We start from the raw sequence: 19,329 nt of genomic DNA, 5'->3' as shown, positions 1-19,329 counted from the left end.
GCAAAGGAGACTCCATGACATCATGTATGGTGGTATGTACACACTGACAGAAAATCATAATCAGCATCAAACATTATCAAACGTATAGACAGTTCATCTCATACAGACAACAAAAGGCTACTAAACTAAAACACTAGAATAGTGACAGAAGACACTAAAGGGTTCATCATTACAGCTCAACAGTCCACACACCTACTGAGCATGTGCAGTGGCGTCCAACACTGGAAGAGGAAGCAGTTGTCCATGTTGTCCAAACAGAGCAACAGAAGCATTAATGTGACAGAAGAAACAGACTGCAGCGGCCCGAGTCATTATTTACAGCAAAACATGAGTCAGCACTTTCTCCATCCGCAGCATAGCAACAGAGCACTGTGGTCGACATGTTACCGTGGCAACACAGCACTGTCAACAGTTTACTATAGCAACATAGCTTGATGTCAGGTTTTTTTTTTTTTTTAACCAGGGCAACAGAGCATGTCACCATTTTACCATGGTAGCAGCTTTTAATCAACCTTTTACCATGGCAACAGAGCATTGTCAACATTTTACAGTGGAAACAGAGCTTGATGTCAGTATTATTTTTACCATAGCAACAGGGCATGTGAACATTTTCCATAGCAACGGTGCATGTCAACATTTTACCATGGCAAACAAAGCATAAACATTTGATCATGACAACATTGATTTTCATCAACATTGTACCATAGCAACAAAGCATAAACATTTCACCATGGTAACAAAGCTTTTCATCTACGTTTTACCATAGCAACAGAGCATGTAAGAAGTTTACCATAGCAAAGGAGCATGTAGATTTTACCATAGCAACAGACCATGAACAGATTTTACCATAGCAACAGAACATAAACAGATTTTACCATAGCAACAGAACATGTAGAAATTTTACCATAGCAACAGAGCATGTAGAAATTTTACCATAGCAACAGGAAATGTAGATTTTACCACAGCAACATAGCATAATTTAAGCTTGTACCATAGCAACAATGCTTGTCAGCCTCATTATCATCATCACGTTACCTTAGCAACTAAACAGGTGAATTCTTTCAGCATGCTCCAGCTCTGGACATGATTGGACAAAAAGCTGCGTTGTCATGGAAACAATTTGCTCAAGGCCAATAGGGAAGGCCAAACCCTCCTGCCACAGTAATCAGAAATGACCATCATCATCATCATCATCATCATCATCATGGCAGTTTATTTGTGCTACCAGTCAGTGCAGGAACTGAAGGAAAGATGAGAGTTTGAAGCAGTTAGTTAGATTTCTCCTCCTGGACAGATTGCAGGGGAGGGGCTTACCTGCCTTTACCTAAACACAGGGGGAGAAGCTTCAGTAATGATTGGTGGTCAGTGGAGAGAGTGAGCTCTAAACTGGGTTGGTAACAGGCTGAGAGGGGTTGGTTCATGTTGGGTCCATTTCCCCCGGACAGTTTATCTGTGTTGGGGTTAGTCTGTTTTGTTCTGGGTGTCGGTCTCTAGCCCAGGCTGATTTTGACCTTGCGTGCTCCGATGGGTCTGTCATTGAGGTCCATGACGGCGGCGGTGGCCTCCTCGTGGTTCTGGAAGGCCACCATGGCCTCGCCGGTCGGCAGGCCTTTCTCGCTGAACTGGAGGCAGACGGAGCCCGGCAGCACCTGGTAGCCGTAGAAGAAGTCCATGATCTCGTCCACCGTCACTGTGAACGGCATGTTCTGGAGCTTCACGATCGTCGGGCCGGCGGCGCCGCGTTGACCGCTGGGATTACTGGGTCCGCCGGGGGCCGGCTGGTTCCGCAGGCCGTCGGCTCCCGGGCCGAAGACCTGCTGTCCGCCGCTAGCCCCGCCCCCTGGACGGCCCTGGCTGCTGTTAGCTCCGCCTCCTCGGTTCTGTCCTCCTGCTCCTTTCCTGTTGGTGTTGTCGAACGGCGCCAGGCCTCTCAACCCGTCCTGACCGAACGGACCTCCTGCTGTGGCTCCGGGGCGGAAACCTGGCGGCTCCAGGATGGGAGCTCCAGGAAGACCGGCTACTAGTGGAGGAGCCACGCCCAGACTCACCTCCCCCAGTCCTGCCGCCAGAGGAGGGAGAGGAGGGGGGCCCGCCAGCCCGTTCCCCGGAGCTGAGAACGGAGAGACGAAGGGGGCGCTGTTGAGGTTCCCCATGGTGTTCCTAAGGAAGTTAAACTCCTCCCCACTCATTCCAACAAACGGGTTGATCTGGGGCTGCTGGGGGCTGGGCTGGCTAGGCTGGTGCTGGTTCTGGTTCTGGTTCTGCTGGTTCTGGTTCTGGTTGCGCTGGCCCCTCTTGTTTTGTGGAGGAGGATTCCTCTCGATCTCCTTCATTTGCTCAAAGGTGACCAGGTGGACGAAGGCGTCGCGGCCGTTGAGTTTCTGGCGGTGCAGCCTCTCGGCCTTGCGGGCGTCCTCCTCGGTCCGCAGCTGGAAGATGGCTTGGCCCAAACCGTTGCCGTGGTTATCTGTCAGAACCTTCAGGCTGTCCTCGTAAAGCCCCACCCCCTCCAGGAAGGCACGGACATCCTTCTTGGAGACGTTGTAGGGGATGTTGGTGATGTGAGCGCAGTTCCTGGGAGCTTTCGAGCCGTCCTGGTTCTTGCCGTCACCCTGCGCCACGGCACGCTTTCGGATGCCGTCGATCTTCTCCAGCATTCCCTTGCGGCTGATCGGATGGACCTGGATGAAGCGACTGCCCATGTACTGCATGTGGGCACCCAGAGCGGTCTTGTAGTCCTGCTCGGTCTTGAACTCCAGGAAGCCTTCTCCTGTGGCGCGTCCGTTAGGCCCGTAGGCGATGTAGATGCTGTCTTCCACGATGGCCAGGTTCTTGAAGAACTCCTGGATCTGTTTCTTCTCGGCTTCGTAGGGAAGGCCCTTCAGGTAGATGCAGAACTCCTGGCGGTGAGGAGATCGTGACCTCCCACGCTGATCCCTGCCTCCCACCCCAGCGTTACCACGGCGATGCTGCTGGTCCTGTGATTCATTGCTGTTGAGTGGTTTGTTACTGTTGTGAGGAGAGGGGCCTGTCGCGCTGCCATTGAGGCTGGCCCATTGCCGCTCAGTTGCCGGGGCGATCTCGATGAATCTTTGACCCATCATGCCACCGCCCCGTTTCACCGCTTCAAAGCTGTCCTGGGGCAAGAAGAACTTGACCATCGCCCTGCCTGTTGGCCGGCCCTGACCGTCCCTCAGCAGGCGAACGCCCTCCACCCCCAGACCCCGGAAAAACTCCCTGACATCCACCTCCGAGCAGGAGAACGGGAGGTTCTGCAGGAGGACAAACAGCTCGTCCGGACCGGCTGCTCCTCCTCCGGTGGCGGCTGCAGCGGCAGCCTTCATGTGGGCCTGGAGGCCGAGGGAGGCCAGGGGGGAGAGGGGGTTGAACAGCATGGGGTTGGGGGTTCCCAGAGGGAGGCCAGAGCCCAGACCTGCAGGAGGAGGCAGGGAGGGGTTGAAGGGAGGCAGGGAGGACATGTGTGGGAGGTGGGACATCGGAGGTACTGGGGGTCCTTGGGAGAGGGGGGAGACGGTGGGGATGGGGGGAAGGGAGGAGACGGGAGGAGGAACAGGCATGGTGGGCAGGGTGGGCATGGGGGGCATGGAGGGCATGCTGGGAAGGGGAGGGATGGGCGGAGGGCCTGAGTTGAGTGAGGCCATGGCTGTGGTGATGGTGGGGGCGGAGCTGTAACTGTTGGTGAAGCTGGGCACCACGCTGGCCAGGCTGGCCACCGCCTTGTTGCCCTGCGGCTCCTGAGACGAACTCGCCGCCGCCACGGAGGCCTGAACGTTACCGAAACCCTGGTTACCGTGGCTACCGCTTCTCCCCCCCGCCCCCGGCTGGCCCACGGCGGGTATAGGGGCGGGGCCCGCTTGCCGGTTGGCGTTCCCGGCCGTAGGCGCGGCCGTCTCCACGGCGCCCGCCCCGGTCTCGAACCTGCGGCGGCTCAGCTCGATCATGTTCTGCATTTCTGTCTTACTGCTAAGCAACAGTGACACCTTGGAGCCCTTTATGGCCCCGCCCGTACGCATCATCCCCAGGCGGGCGTCCTCGTCGGTGGCGAAGACGATGAAGGCCTCGCCGTGCTCGCCCCCCACGATGTGCACGCCCCCGTCAGGAATGGTGAGGCCAGAGAAGAAGTGTCTGATGTCCATGGTGCCGGCCACTATGGGCAGACCCTGCAGCCTGATGACTACCGCCATACTGACCGCTAAACAACAGGCTCTACAACCTGGGGAGAGAGCAACACCAGCGTCAGACAGAGCAGAGGGAAAGACCAGTGGCTTCCAAATGTTTCCTCAGGAAACCCACATTCTCACAAACTGACTTCACAGGCCAATATGTAAGCCAATCTAAAAGCTTAGCCCACAGTGTTTACATTTCAATTTCTCCAGAATAATTTAGGGACCAATTTTTAACTCCCTGCATCCCGGCTTTGGGTCCTGACCCAGGCTTTGGAAACCATTGGTGTGTTTGGGGAAAGGGGGGATGCAAATTCAGGTGTGATTTAAACAGCGCTAAACATCCTCAAAATAGTTTCTTTCACAGTGCAAAACTGATTTTGAAGGCTATCCTGTAAGCTAGGTCTGTTTTTGGGTGTTAGCTGGTGTAGATCCAGGTTGTTTTAAAAAGGCTGAAGAGTCTCAAAGCACAACAGCCTCCAGAGGCAGAAATCAGCCGAACACAAGGCCAGTTACCTGAACCTGAAGCTCTGGGCGAGGGAAACGCCAAGCTAGCATTCACATACATGACAGACACTGAAAGGACTCAGCTGATGAGAATAAACACTGAGGAACAACTTCATGGTATAATGTAGTGTATATTTTCTTTCTGGCTGAAGCTGCGTGAGTGGGAGGGGTTCGAGTGTCTGCGACCCGAGACAAACCGGTGGAAACCGGTTAGGATGAACCGGCCTGACAGGCAGAAGATTTCTGCAGGACAACCTGGGGAAAAGGTCTTTGGATAAAACCGCTACATAAATGCAGAAGGTCAGAGAAACACTTTCCCTGTTCAAACCATTTTATCAGAATTCAACCTTTCACAGAACAGAACTAAAATAACCTGAATTTCCCCAAGGGGATTAATAAAGTGCTATCTTATCTTATATTCAAATGTTTAAAGTAGATTTAATGTTCGCTTTCATTAAGCACCGTGTGGCTGGATGTGTTGGTGTGTACAGTAGGCTTGGGCGATATTAAAAATTTTAAATTGTAATTTTGTCCCGCCAAAATATAGCCTAGACATTATCGCTTTTTGTAGGGGTGGAGGTCGTTTTTTTGGGGGGGCGTTTTTTTAATTTTATTTCTTCTGAATCCATCATATTTCTATCTAGCTATCAGTAATAATATCGCCGTGGGGCGATATTACTGTTGGAAACTATTGTGATATTTGATTGGCCCAAGCCTAGTGTACAGCAGACAGATGATTCAGTTGGCAGCTTGTGTTTGATCGGTCTTCATCCATCACACAGACAGCAGATATTCATCTGGACAGAACAGAACTGGGTTTTATGTCTAATTTCACTTCGTTCTCAGTCAGCAGTCAAACCTGTTGCTGTTCTTCAACCTCAACAAACAACAACCAACTAAACTCAAGAGTCACAGGACAAAACTACTTTCCACACAAACACTTTAAACGGCAGATGAGAAACAAACCCAGCAGCTTCCTGCCAGTCTGACCCAGCCGGCCTCCATGTATTCATGTGTGTGTTGGTGGAAGCGCTCTTTCTCCCAGCCAATCAGAAGTTAGAAGAGACCGGCTCCTCCCTACCAGACAGAGAGAAGCTGCTAGCTTCCCACACCAGACCTCTGCTAACCAGACCCAGGACACAGCAATGCAGCACTTCAGCAACATGTCAACCACATCAGCAACCTGTCAACTAGAACATTAGCAACGTGTCAACCAGAACATCAGAAACTTGTCAACCAGAAAATCAGCAGCATGTCAACCAGAACATCAGCAACGTGTCAACTACCACATTCGCAACATGTCAACCAGACCATCAGCAACATGTCAACCAGAACATTAGCAACATGTCAACTACAACATTAGCAACATCTCAGCCAGAACATCAGAAACTTGTCAACCAGAAAATCAGCAAAATGTCAACCAGAACATTAGCAACGTGTCAACTACTACATCAGCAACATGTCGACCAGAACATTAGCAACCTGTCAACTAGAACATAAGCAACATGTCATTCATAACATCAGCAACATGTCAACCAGAACTTTAGGAACATGTCAAGCAGACCATTAGCAATGTGTCAACCATAACATCAGCAACATGTCAACCTGAACATTAGCATCATGTCAACCAAATCATTAGCAACGTGACAACCATAACATCAGCAACATGTCAACCAGAACATTAGCAACATGTCAACCAAATCATCAGCAACATATCAACAGATCATTAGCATCATGTCAACCACAAAATCAGCAACATGTCAACTACAATATCAGCAACATGTCAACCAGAAGATCAACAACATGTCAATTACAATATCAGCAACATGACGCCTAGGACATGTCAACCAGAACATCAGCAACATGTCAACTACAATATCAGCAACATGTTGACTAGGACATGTCAACCAGGACATGTCAACCAGAACATCAGCAACATGTCAACTACAATATCAGCAACATGTCGACTAGGACATGTCAAGCAGAAAATCAGCAACCTGTCAAGCAGAAAATCAGCAACCTGTCAAGCAGAACATCAGCAACATGTCAACCAGAAAATCAGCGACATGTCAACCAGAATGTGAGCAACATGTCAACTAGTACATCAGCAACATGTCAACCAGAAAATCAGCAACATGTCAACCAGAACGTCAGCAACATGTCAACTACTACATTAGCAACATGTCAACCAGAATGTGAGCAACATGTCAACTAGTACATTAGTAACATGTCAACCAGAAAATCAGCAACATATCAACCAGAATGTGAGCAACATGTCAACTACTACATCAGCAACATGTCAACCAGAAAATCAGCAACATGTCAACCAGAACGTCAGCAACATGTCAACTACTACATTAGCAACATGTCAACCAGAAAATCAGCAACATGTCAACCAGAACGTCAGCAACATGTCAACTACTACATTAGCAACATGTCAACCAGAACATCAGCAACCTGTCAACTACAATGTCAGCAACCTGTCAACCAGAACATTAGTAACATGTCAGTCAGAAGATAAGCAACAGGTTGTCAACCAGAGCAACATCAGCAACATGTTGTCAACCAGAGCAACATCAGCAACATGTTGTCAACCAGAGCAACATCAACAACATGTTGTCAACCAGAGCAACGTCAGCAACAGGTTGTCAACCAGAGCAACATCAACAACATGTTGTCAACCAGAGCAACATCAGCAACAGGTTGTCAACCAGAGCAACAGCAACAACATGTTGTCAACCAGAGCAACATCAGCAACAGGTTGTCAGCTCAGCATTGCAGACAGCAGATTTGAACAGAATGCAAACATGAAACAGCAACACTGTAGCAACACTGAGGGAACACAGGTTGCCCAACTGAGCCGCTGAGGTTCAAACTCACGACAGCTGACATGTTTGACAATATGTTGGCTTATCTAGCTGAGAGCAACTACAGCAACACATTGATGCCATACAGTGATTCCTCTGAGCCTCTTGGTGACGGTGAAGCAGTTTGACTCAGCGAAGCTTCAGGCCAACAGTCTCTGCACAGAGAAGCAACTGCAACTTTACGGTCCGTCCCGCACACAGGACCGGCAACCTGCCGGGTGAACCTGCCGGGTCAACCTGCCGGGTCAACCTACCGGGTCAACCTGCCGGGTCGACCTGCCGGGTCGACCTGCCGGGTCAACCTGCCGGGTCAACCTGCCGGGTCAACCTGCCGGGTCAACCTGCCGTCTCCACGAAACACAACAGGCAGCAGACCAGCCGGTTCAGACCCGACAGCCTGCAGCCGAGCATCAGCCACACAAACAGAGACGAGGCGAGGCAAGGCGAGGCTGGCGTTTTAAGCCTCTGATGTCACTGATGCCTCTGATGTCACTGATGCCTCTGATGTCACTGATGCCACTGATGCCTCTGATGTCACTGATGCAACACATTAGCAAAGATGAAGGTAAAACACAGAGATAGTAAACTTCAGGAGCTGATACACCGCCGCTGGGAAAACGATGACAAACCCCAGAAAAGTGAAAAGTACTTTTAGCTTCTCTAGAGATTTCACGCCCGCCATACTCCTAACTCCCATGATGCCTTGCGTGAACGTGGGAGGGACTTCCGTTGTAAACGATCAATCCCGTTCGGCTGTTGCCTTTTGAAAATGGCGTCCTCCGAACTATGTCCAGTTTTCACACAGCAATTATTTTTTATTAAACACTGAACAGAATTAAATGTACGTTGAGTCTTCAGCTTCCAGATGGAGTTTCTGAGCCGGACAGATTTCACCTCGAGTTACGAGTCTTTCTGTTTCCTGTCATGTGGGCTTGGGCTGATCTCTGATAATATCGAGTATCACAATATTTTCCGTGACATCAAATATCGAAACATAAGTCATAAGCCAATGTGGAGTTTTTAAACGAAAACTTAAAACATGCCTGTTCAGCCTAGCTTCCCTGTAATTTTTAATGTTTTTATTTTAATCTTATATTCATTGCTTATTTTTATTTTTAATTTTAATGATCTGATTTATTCTACTCTTAAATACATGTCTATTTTTATTTTTTTATGACCTCTTTTCAGGTTGTTTTCTTCCATTGCATTTGTGTTGTGAAGCACTTTGAGAAATGTGCTTTACAAATAAAGTCAGATTTGATTTGATGAACCAAATATCGTATCGTCTGGTCCACCCAGGTGTGAGACAGACACTGTGGGGTGTGTGGCGCCCCCTATGTGTTGACTTTAAAACACACTGTGCAGACGCTTCCTGAACGCGGCTCAACATCTGAAACCCGTTTTGTGCCGACTGGACCGACCCATGAGGTCGGGCCAATTCTGTGTTTGGCCACGCCCCTTTGTCAACTTCATTGGGCAATAGCAGCCATATTGTCAGAATTCGACTGTTTATACAACACCGGCGCATCAAGGCCCCGCCTGGATTTGTCCCAAAATTGGTGTTGACTGGTCAAAAAATGAAAAATGAAAATTTGCGGGGGGAAAATCCACGGTGGCAGACTTTGTTAGTCCAGCTGACAGATTTAGAGCAAACAAGGGAATGTGTGTGTGTGGCAAGTTTCATGTCAACTGGGCTTACAGTGTGGGAGTTACGGCCTTTAGAACTTTAATTATAGCGCCCCCTTCAGGCCGACCGGGGCCAGGAGTCTGCACAGCGTTACCCACCGTCCTGCCGAACGCCCCGGCTGCCGGACCGAGGAGCAGCAGCAGCAGAAGAAGAAAAGGAGAAATAAAGCAGCAGAAAAACAAAAGGGGGTTCAGCCGTGCTGAACTGGACTTCACGGCGGCGTCATGCGCTGGCCTCAGGACCCACAATCCTCTGCTTCAGAACCAACTCCTCTTCCTCAGACACAGCGCTAACTTTCTCAGACTGGGACCCAACAAAGTCCCAGTCCTGGTACAGGCTCCAGTACCTCATCATCATCATCATCATCACGTCAGTCACCACACTCAGCACAGGGAACCCAGCTCCACCACACTGACATCTGATTGGCAGTTCATCCAACACAGCTACAACCCAGACTCACAGTTCTCAGCACAGTCCAGTGCTTCAGATACCTAAACCTGATCTAAACCTTCTGATCTAAACCTTCTGATCTAAACCTTCTGATCTGAACCCAGTAGAGCAGCAGCTGTATTCAGTCCAACAGTCTGCTGCTGTGAAAACTAAAGAAACTTCAAATTCCACAAGTTGCTCCAAACTCTCCTGTGTTAGTAACAGGATTTGTAAACAGAAACTCGACACTTTTAATGAGAGATTTCTAAAGCTGCTCAACAAGTGACAAGTGATTGATCCCATCCAGCGACCCAGGTGGCCCCAGCTGGATGGGAGTTCTGTGGTTTTGGTTCATCATCAGTTGGGAAACTGCAGCCGCGCAGATCGGTTCGGGCCAGAAAACACAGCGAAGAAGAAGGAAACCAGGATCACAACGCTGGACAGGAAAGTATCAGAGAAACACGACACGTGTCCAGAGAGTCCAGAACCCAGACCGTGAGGCGCTGCAGCTGCAGAACGATGAACCAAGAACCACAGAACACAGAACACAGAACACAGAGCGATGGATTCAAACTGAAACCAGACAGAGGAACAGCTCAGAGTCACAGTTTAATCCTAAATAACAAATCACAGTTTCTTCTAATAGAACAGTCCAGTCTGCATGAAACACTGACAGCTACAATCAGGTTGGTTTTTGTTTTTTACTATCAGTTCCACACAGACACCCAGTCACCCATACCGACTGTTAGACTGGCAGAGGAAAGTCGATGTGACGTCACGGATAGGGGCGGGACAGCTCTCTCGTGTCCGGTCATGGAGACAGGCGTGAACCGACCCGACGCTGCAGGGAGACTCAGTTCACAACACACACACACACACACACACACACACACACACACACACACACACACACACACACACACACACACACACACACACACAGCAGCACTCTCCTTTACATGTTAAAGTGACGGACAGCTGACCTGCTGCACGGACAGCAGCCGCTCGGCTCAGGAGCAGCTAGCTGCAGACAGCTAGCTGGCTAACGCTAACTAGCAGCTCCGCAGACCAGACACCATTTTAAACAAAGCTAGCGCAAGGAAGCTAAAGGTTTAAACAGAACATCACTTTAGTAACAAGGCGGCGGGTTTCAGCCCAGAGCAACGGCGACTTATGACGTCAGAACTATATAACAGTCAGAACTAGCTAGCTGGTTTTCAGTCTAAGTAATGAATAGAGCCCGTTTAGCATAGGAGAACAGGCTAACTCCGTTAGCCACCTAGCTAGCAGTGTTGGTGTGCAGCGCTTTGTGTCGGAGCAGCAGCCGGCCGGCAGCGCGCCAGCGGCGGCCGCAGTCCGGCCCGCTGCCCGGTGTGTGCGCCGCTCCCTCCGCTGCATGCTTACCGAGGAATCTGTCAACACACAGATCTTTTATTCATTAACGAGTCGAGCAGCTCTCTTCTCTCCGGTGCGCTCTTCTCTCTCTGCTGGATCACGAAATGTCGGCGCAACTACCGCGACAGCCGACGTGATGACGCAGGACGACAGTTTTTCTTGACGTCAGAACGACAGCGACATCTACCGGCTGATCAAAGTGTTTCCGTCAGAGACTTTGGTTTAAATGGTTTAGTAACTTTTTACATGACTACACTACACCTCAATAATAAAAAAATATTATAATTATAATATAAATGGTAATACAATATTATGTATGTATGTATATTGTGTACATTGATATAATCTTGCTTTTACTTTACACATTTTACTTTGTACATTTAAATTGGTTCTTAATATCCATTAGTGCCTGTAATCATAATAATCTGATACTTATATCATAAGACTGTAGTATGTGCTGCAGTACTGTGTCAGTGTAGTACTGTCAGTCTGTACTGCAGTAGTGTCAGTCAGTACTGCAGTAGTGTCAGTCAGTACTGCAGTACTGTCAGTCAGTACTGCAGTAGTGTCAGTATGTACTGCAGTACTGTGTCAGTGTAGTACTGTCAGTCTGTACTGCAGTACTGTGATCAGCTGGAGCTGCCGGTCAGTCCTCTGTTCTGTCACTTGACCTATCAGCTGCCTCCTCTCCACACTCGCTGAGCTCAGCTTCTCAGGATCCGCTCTCTGCTGGTTTGAGTCCTGCCTCTCAGGGAGATCCTTCAGAGGGTCTTGGAGAGGGGAAGTGTCTAAATCCCACTGCTTGTCCACAGGGGAACCTCAAGGGTCAGTGCTTGGACCCCTTCTCTTTTCATTATACACCACCTCACTGAGTGCAGTGATCCGCTCACATGGCTTCTCTTATCATTCATATGCTGACGACACCCAGCTCCTCCTGTCGTTCCTCCAGACGACCCCACAGTCTCTGCACAGATATCGGCCTCACGCCTCGCCGATATCTGGGCTTGGATGAAGGAACGCCACCTTCAGCTTCACCTGTCAAACACTGAGCTCCTTGTCATCCCAGCCAGTCCCTCTGTACTACAACAGATCAGGATCCAGCTCCAATCAGCTCAGCTCATTCCCACAAAGTCTGTCAGAAACTTGGGTGTCATGATTGATGACCAGCTAACCTTCAAGGATCATGTGGCTTCTGGGCCCAGTTCTTCAGAAGTAATCTGATCGGATTTTGGATTGGATCAAATCTTCAAAATGGGTTGTTCAAAAGAAAAAAAGGATTCTGAAATCGGATTAGATCACGTAATCCAGTCTTGGTTTTGATCTGGATCAAACCTTCAGTATGTGTTGTTCAAAACTTTTTAGTAGGATTGGGATTATACTGATCCCAGCAGAAGGGTGGATTCAGGGTGGATTTCAGGAAAAAAAAATGTAATAAAACTTTAAAATTGGTCAAATAATACAACATTTGTATCATGTAGTATGTATACATTTATTTATATTTTGCACTTGATTTGTTTAAACGTTACAGTGATAAAGTAGATAAAGTCGACATTAGGCTTCCTATTAAGACTTTCAGTACAGAAAAAAAAAGGATTTTGTCCCCATAAAATAATCCCCCAAACAGCTGTCAATATCAAACAAAAATAATACATTTAATTTTAACTGTCATTTATCACTGTATATTAATTACAATGACACAATCATCAGAGATGAACCAGTCAAAAGTAGTTTCTAACCCTTCAAAAAGTTGGTCTCTCCACACATGAAGAACTCTGAACGTTCTTTATTTTGTTAACTAGCTGACATTTAGCCTTTTTATGATTTAAAACGTGTTCAAAATATCAATATGTATTTGTGAATAATGTTTATTTGTTTGTTTATATTTATTTGTTGTGGGTCAGATGAGGGGTCTGACTGATGTTTGTATTGTTTTATTGTGCTGTTTTGTGTCTCTTCAAATAAAAACACTTAAGTGACGCCACACTGGCTCTTCTACCTGTTGCTCTTCACAGAGCTAGTAGCCTACAGTGTGATATGTCCCATTTAGAGCACTGGTAATCCAGATTTGGTAATCTTGAAAAATCTGTATCTGGATCAGGGTGATCCAATCCAATGTTGCTTTAAAAAACCGGCACAAAAGTAAGATGGATTACCTGATCCTGGATAGCAAAACATAGGATTTCCAAATCCGGATCATTCTGATCCAGATTAAACTTTTTGAACAACTGGGCCCAGGTGCTCGGTCATGTGGATTTGCTCTGAACAACATCAGGAAGATCAGACTCTACCTGTCTGAGCATGCAGCTCAGCTCCTGGTTCAGGCTCTTATAATATCAGCCTTGACTCCTGCAGCTCCTTCCTGGCAGGGCTCCCGGCCTGTAGCTCAGACCTCTGCAGATGATCCAGAACAGGCGGAGGGTCTGGTCTTCACCCGGCCCAAAAGACCACATGTCACTCCGCTGTTCATCTCCTCCTCTGGCTCCCAGTCGCCCGCATCCAGTTCAAGTCCTTGATGCTCCGACTGACCTGAACTCCTCATTCAGGTCTACACTCCCTCTGCTCACTACGCTCTGCCAAGGAGCCACAACAAGGCCCTAAGTCTCTATCCAGACTCTTCTTCTGTGGTTCCTCGTCTGCCACCACAAGGCTCTAAATTAGGGCTGGGCTTTCAGTGGAATCATATTGTGATGATATGAAGATATTTTAATATCGTGACACATTTCTTCTGTCTGAATTGATGATGACAAGCAAATTTTACTTAAAAACTCTGATAAAATGAGGTATGGTAGGAATATTATTTGAATATTTGTTTTGTTTGACATCACACCTAACATCACCATTCGGTTCAATGAGATGAACATTAATTTGATTATTTAACATGATTTTGCATACATGAACCATATCGTGACATATATTGATATCGAGAAAAATCCTTATGATTATCGTGATATTGATTTCAACCATATCGCCCGGCCCTACCTTAAGTCTCTATCCAGACTCTTCTTCTGCGGTTCCTCGGTGGTGAACGAGTTACCAAACTCCATTCGATCTTTAAGAAAAGGCTAAAGACCCAGCTCTTTAGAGAACACCTTCTCACCTGATGGACTGTGTGGTTAAAAACAAAAAGAAAAAACAAAAGTGAAGCAGCAGGTCAGTGATGAAGCTGGTGTTTATTGGAGAATGCAGCAGTGACAGCAGATACTGAAGTCTAACTGACAAGGACTGAAGAGCTTTGACAAAACTGCATTTTAAACTGGATATTAGATTATACTGAATACTACTGAGGTGCTGATAGACTAACATGGTGATGCTGCTTCACTAACACTGAGAGAGAGAGAGAGGGAGGGGGGGGGAGAGAGGGGGGGAGAGAGGGGGGGGGGAGAGGGGGGGGAGAGAGGGGGGGAGAGAGGGGGGGGAGAGAGGGAGAGAGAAAGGGAGAGGGGGGAGAGAGAGAGAGAGGGAGAGAGAGAGAGAGAGATGGGGGGAGAGAGAGAGGGGGGAGAGAGAGAGAGAGATGGGGGGGAGAGAGAGAGGGGGGGAGAGCGAGAGGGAGAGAGAGAGAGAGAGAGAGGGAGAGGGGGAGAGAGAGGGGGGGGGAGAGAGAGGGAGAGGGGGGAGAGAGGGGGGGGGGAGAGAGAGAGAGATGGGGGGGAGAGAGAGGGGGGGGGGGAGAGAGAGAGAGAGAGAGAGAGAGAGGGAGAGGGGGAGAGAGAGGGGGGGGGAGAGCGAGAGGGAGAGAGAGAGAGAGAGAGGGAGAGGGGGAGAGAGAGGGGGGGGGAGAGAGAGAGAGAGGGGGAGAGACTTTGACCAGGGAGCTAAAACATGATTCTGATTCAGTAACAGTGACTCTCTTTCACTACAGCAACCAGAGACATGAATCAGTGAATCTTCAGATGAATCAGTGAATCTTTAGATGAATCAGTGAATCTTTAGATGAATCAGTGAATCTTCAGATGAATCAGTGAATCAGCTGTGTGTCGGATTCCTCTGATCTAAACTGTGTCAGTGTCTCTGGCAGATCTGTTCACATCACATGTTGGGCAACTCTGGCAGTCAACATTGTCTAAGGAGTTGCCTCAGCATTGTTGCCCTAGGGTCCCATTTTATTTCCTGTTGCTGGGGACATTGCCCATCTAGGTTGCCCGACACATTGCCCGGTATCACAGAGTTTTCTGCTTTGGCTTCGACCGTGACACACCGGGCAACATGTTGGGCAACATGACAGGGCAACAGAAGCTGAAATATCCGACAAAATCTATGTGGACAAGTTGTAGCATTAGGACAACTCCCTGGGCAATGTTGCCCAACAGATCAACTTAAAGCCCTTCAGAAGCTTCTACAGAAGACAACAAGCTACAGGAAAGACTGCCTCAAGTCAGACAGGAGCTTTGTGCGTGTTTGTAGACAGGAAGCACAGCTGCTTAGTTCCCAGAATCCCCTGGGAACCATCGCTGTGGTGGGAGGAGTCTAGTGCTGCGTCCAGCTGATGCTCTTCAGGTCAATGCCTTCCTGGACCATCTCCCACAGAGGACTGAGAGAGAGAGAGAGAGAGAGAGAGAGAGAGAGAGAGAGAGAGAGAGAGAGAGAGAGAGAGAGAGAGAGAGAGAGAGAGAGAGAGAGAGAGAGAGAGAGTGAGTGAGATTAACCACTCCAGTTTAACTCCAGTCTAACGGTGCTTTTCCACTGCATGGTACCGGCTCGACTCGACTCGCCTTTTTTGGTTTTCCACTGGCCAAGTACCAGGTTCCAGGTTCCAGGTTCCAGGTTCTATATCACGTGGTACCTGCTACTTTTTTTCGTAGCACCTCCGTCGAGGTTCCAAGCGAGCTGAGGAGAGCTGAGGCACCAGAAGGAGACGTGAAAACACTGCAGACCGCTGATTGGTCAGAGAATCGTCATCACTGCGCGACACGGGACATAATGCTAACGTTAGCTTCCAGGTTAGCGGTTAGCTTGCCCTCTTGCGTGGCCTCGAGCAGCCAGAGAGCTTCTGCTGTCTCGCTGCCTTCAGCCTCTTCTGAAATCAAATCTGTTTCCCTGCTGTGACTGACAGCCACACACCGAGGATCAAGAACACCATCTCTTCCATATCCTCCGTTGTAGCTGTGTGTCGCGTTTCATGCGGCGTCGCTATGACGACCAGTTTGGGGGGTGGGGCACATTGAGGGGGAACTATCTGCAGTGGAAAACCAAAGTGGTACTACCAAAAGCAAGTCGAGTCGAGTTGAGCCGGTACTATGCAGTGGAAAAGCGGCATAACTCCAGTTTAACTCCCAGTCTAACTCCAGTCTAACTCCAGTTTAACTCCCAGTCTAACACCAGTCTAACTCCAGTCTAACTCCAGTTTAACTCCCAGTCTAACACCAGTCTAACTCCAGTCTAACTCCAGTCTAACTCCCAGTCTAACTCCCAGTCTAACACCAGTCTAACTCCAGTCTAACTCCAGTTTAACTCCCAGTCTAACTCCAGTTTAACTCCAGTCTAACTCCAGTCTAATTCCCAGTTTAACTCCAGTCTAACTCCAGTCTAACTCCAGTCTAACTCCAGTTTAACTCCAGTCTAACTCCAGTCTAACTCCCAGTCTAGCTCCAGTTTAACTCCAGTCTAACTCCAGTCTAACTCCAGTCTAACTCCAGTCTAACTCCAGTTTAACTCCAGTTTAACTCCAGTCTAACTCCCAGTCTAACTCCAGTTTAACTCCAGTCTAACTCCAGTTTAACTCCAGTCTAACACCAGTCTAACTCCAGTCTAACTCCAGTGTAACTCCCAGTCTAACTCCAGTCTAACTCCAGGTTAACTCCCAGTCTAACTCCCAGTCTAACTCCCAGTCTAACACCAGTCTAACTCCAGTCTAATTCCCAGTTTAACTCCAGTTTAACTCCAGTCTAACTCCAGTCTAACTCCAGTTTAACTCCAGTCTAACTCCAGTTTAACTCCAGTCTAACTCCAGTCTAACTCCAGTCTAACTCCAGTTTAACTCCAGTCTAACTCCAGTCTAACTCCAGTTTAACTCCAGTTTAACTCCAGTCTAACTCCCAGTCTAACTCCAGTTTAACTCCAGTTTAACTCCAGTCTAACTCCAGTTTAACTCCAGTCTAACTCCCAGTCTAACTCCAGTCTAACTCCAGTCTAACTCCAGTTTAACTCCAGTCTAACTCCAGTTTAACTCCAGTCTAACTCCAGTCTAACTCCCAGTCTCACTCCAGTCTCACTCCAGTCTCACTCCAGTTTAACTCCAGTTTAACTCCAGTCTAACTCCAGTCTAACTCCAGTTTAACTCCAGTCTAACTCCAGTCTAACTCCCAGTCTAACTCCAGGTTAACTCCAGTCTAACTCCAGTTTAACTCCAGTCTAACTCCAGTCTAACTCCCAGTTTAACTCCCAGCTCGCTTGGAACCTCGACGGAGGTGCTACGAAAAAAAGTACCAGGTACTACGTAATATGGAACCTGGTATGTAGTATAACTGTCTAACTCCAGTTTAACTCCAGTTTAACTCCAGTTTAACTCCAGTCTAACTCCAGTTTAACTCCCAGTCTAACTCCAGTCTAACTCCAGTTTAACTCCAGTCTAACTCCAGTCTAACTCCCAGTCTAACTCCAGTTTAACTCCAGTCTAACTCCAGTCTAACTCCCAGTCTAGCTCCAGTCTAACTCCAGTTTAACTCCAGTCTAACTCCAGTTTAACACCAGTCTAACTCCAGTTTAACTCCAGTCTAACTCCAGTTTAACTCCCAGTCTAACTCCAGTCTAACTCCAGTTTAACTCCAGTCTAACTCCAGTCTAACTCCCAGTCTAACTCCAGTTTAACTCACCTCATCTGCCGCAGCCTGCGGACCTGCTGGATGCATTTCTCTGCTGTGTAGTCGACCTCTTCTTCTGTACTGAACCTGCCGATACCAAACCTGACACACACACACACACACACACACACACACACACACACACACACACACACACACACACACACACACACACACACACACACACACACACACACACACACACACACACACACACACACACACACACACACACACACACACACACACACACACATCTCTATGTATTCAACTTGCTGAATCCAAAGCTACAGCATATGATCCCTGCAGTAGTAGTATAGCAGTAGTATAACTGTAGTAGCAGTAGTAGTAGTAGTAGTATGTAGTATAACTGTAGTAGCAGTAGTAGTAGTAGTATGTAGTATAACTGTAGTAGCAGTAGTAGTATAGCAGTAGTATAACTGTAGTAGCAGTAGTAGTAGTAGTATGTAGTATAACTGTAGTAGCAGTAGTAGTAGTAGTATGTAGTATAACTGTAGTAGCAGTAGTAGTAGTAGTATGTAGTATAACTGTAGTAGCAGTAGTAGTAGTAGTATGTAGTATAACTGTAGTAGCAGTAGTAGTATAGCAGTAGTATAACTGTAGTAGCAGTAGTAGTAGTAGTATGTGGTATAACTGTAGTAGTAGTAGTAGTATGTAGTATAACTGTAGTAGCAGTAGTAGTATAGTGGTAGTATGTAGTATAACTGTAGTAGCAGTAGTAGTATAGTAGTAGTAGTGGTAGTAGTATGTAGTATAACTGTAGTAGCAGTAGTAGTATAGTAGTGGTATAACTGCAGTAGCAGTAGTAGTATAGTAGTAGTATAACTGCAGTAGCAGTAGTAGTATAGTAGAAGTATGCAGTATAACTGCAGTAGCAGTAGTAGTAGTAGTACAGTAGTAGTATATCTGCAGTAGTATGCAGTATAAGTGTAGTAGCAGTAGTAGTAGTAGTACAGTAGTAGTATAACTGCAGTAGCAGTAGTAGTACAGTAGTAGTATAACTGCAGTAGCAGTAGCAGTACAGTAGTAGTATAACTGCAGTAGCAGTAGTAGTATAACTGCAGTAGCAGTAGTAGTACAGTAGTAGTATAACTGCAGTAGCAGTAGCAGTAGCAGTAGTAGTATAACTGCAGTAGCAGTAGTAGTACAGTAGTAGTATAACTGCAGTAGCAGTAGCAGTAGCAGTAGTAGTATAACTGCAGTAGCAGTAGTAGTACAGTAGTAGTATAACTGCAGTAGCAGTAGTAGTAGTACAGTAGTAGTATAACTGCAGTAGCAGTAGTACAGTACCTGATAGAGGAGTGAGCCAGATCTTCATCTGCTCCGATGGCTCTCAGAACATAAGACGGCTCCAGAGACGCTGAGGTACAGGCACTGCACACACACACACACACACACACACACACACTCAGTGTCATTAGTCCATTCCTCCAGGTAGA

General features: G+C 47.7%; 1 protein-coding gene and 1 long non-coding RNA gene across 2 annotated transcripts; both read right to left on the bottom strand.

Moving 5' to 3' along the window:
* On the bottom strand, nucleotides 1-11,164 carry rbm12 (RNA binding motif protein 12). Its single transcript, XM_071547104.1, has 2 exons — nucleotides 11,079-11,164; nucleotides 1-4,234 (listed from the first exon to the last, which is right to left on the bottom strand). Exon 2 carries the CDS (start codon nucleotides 4,203-4,205, stop codon nucleotides 1,491-1,493), a length of 2,715 nt encoding a protein of 904 aa, XP_071403205.1. The 5' UTR covers nucleotides 4,206-4,234; nucleotides 11,079-11,164; the 3' UTR covers nucleotides 1-1,490.
* A 3,587-nt stretch (nucleotides 11,165-14,751) lies between these two features.
* Nucleotides 14,752-19,266, bottom strand: LOC139667616 (uncharacterized). Its single transcript, XR_011696942.1, has 3 exons — nucleotides 19,181-19,266; nucleotides 17,882-17,971; nucleotides 14,752-15,600 (listed from the first exon to the last, which is right to left on the bottom strand). It is a non-coding gene; the product is annotated as an uncharacterized lncRNA (long non-coding RNA).
* Between the last annotated feature and the right edge of the window lie 63 nt (nucleotides 19,267-19,329).

The sequence above is a fragment of the Centroberyx affinis genome, unplaced genomic scaffold (genome assembly GCF_046629955.1).
Source record: "Centroberyx affinis isolate AG114_WGS23_722 - 3 ecotype Tasmania unplaced genomic scaffold, CSIRO-AGI_Caff_v1 ptg005672l_1, whole genome shotgun sequence".
Classification (NCBI taxonomy): Eukaryota; Metazoa; Chordata; class Actinopteri; order Beryciformes; family Berycidae; genus Centroberyx; species Centroberyx affinis.
This window is presented reverse-complemented; position numbering and strand designations above follow the sequence as displayed.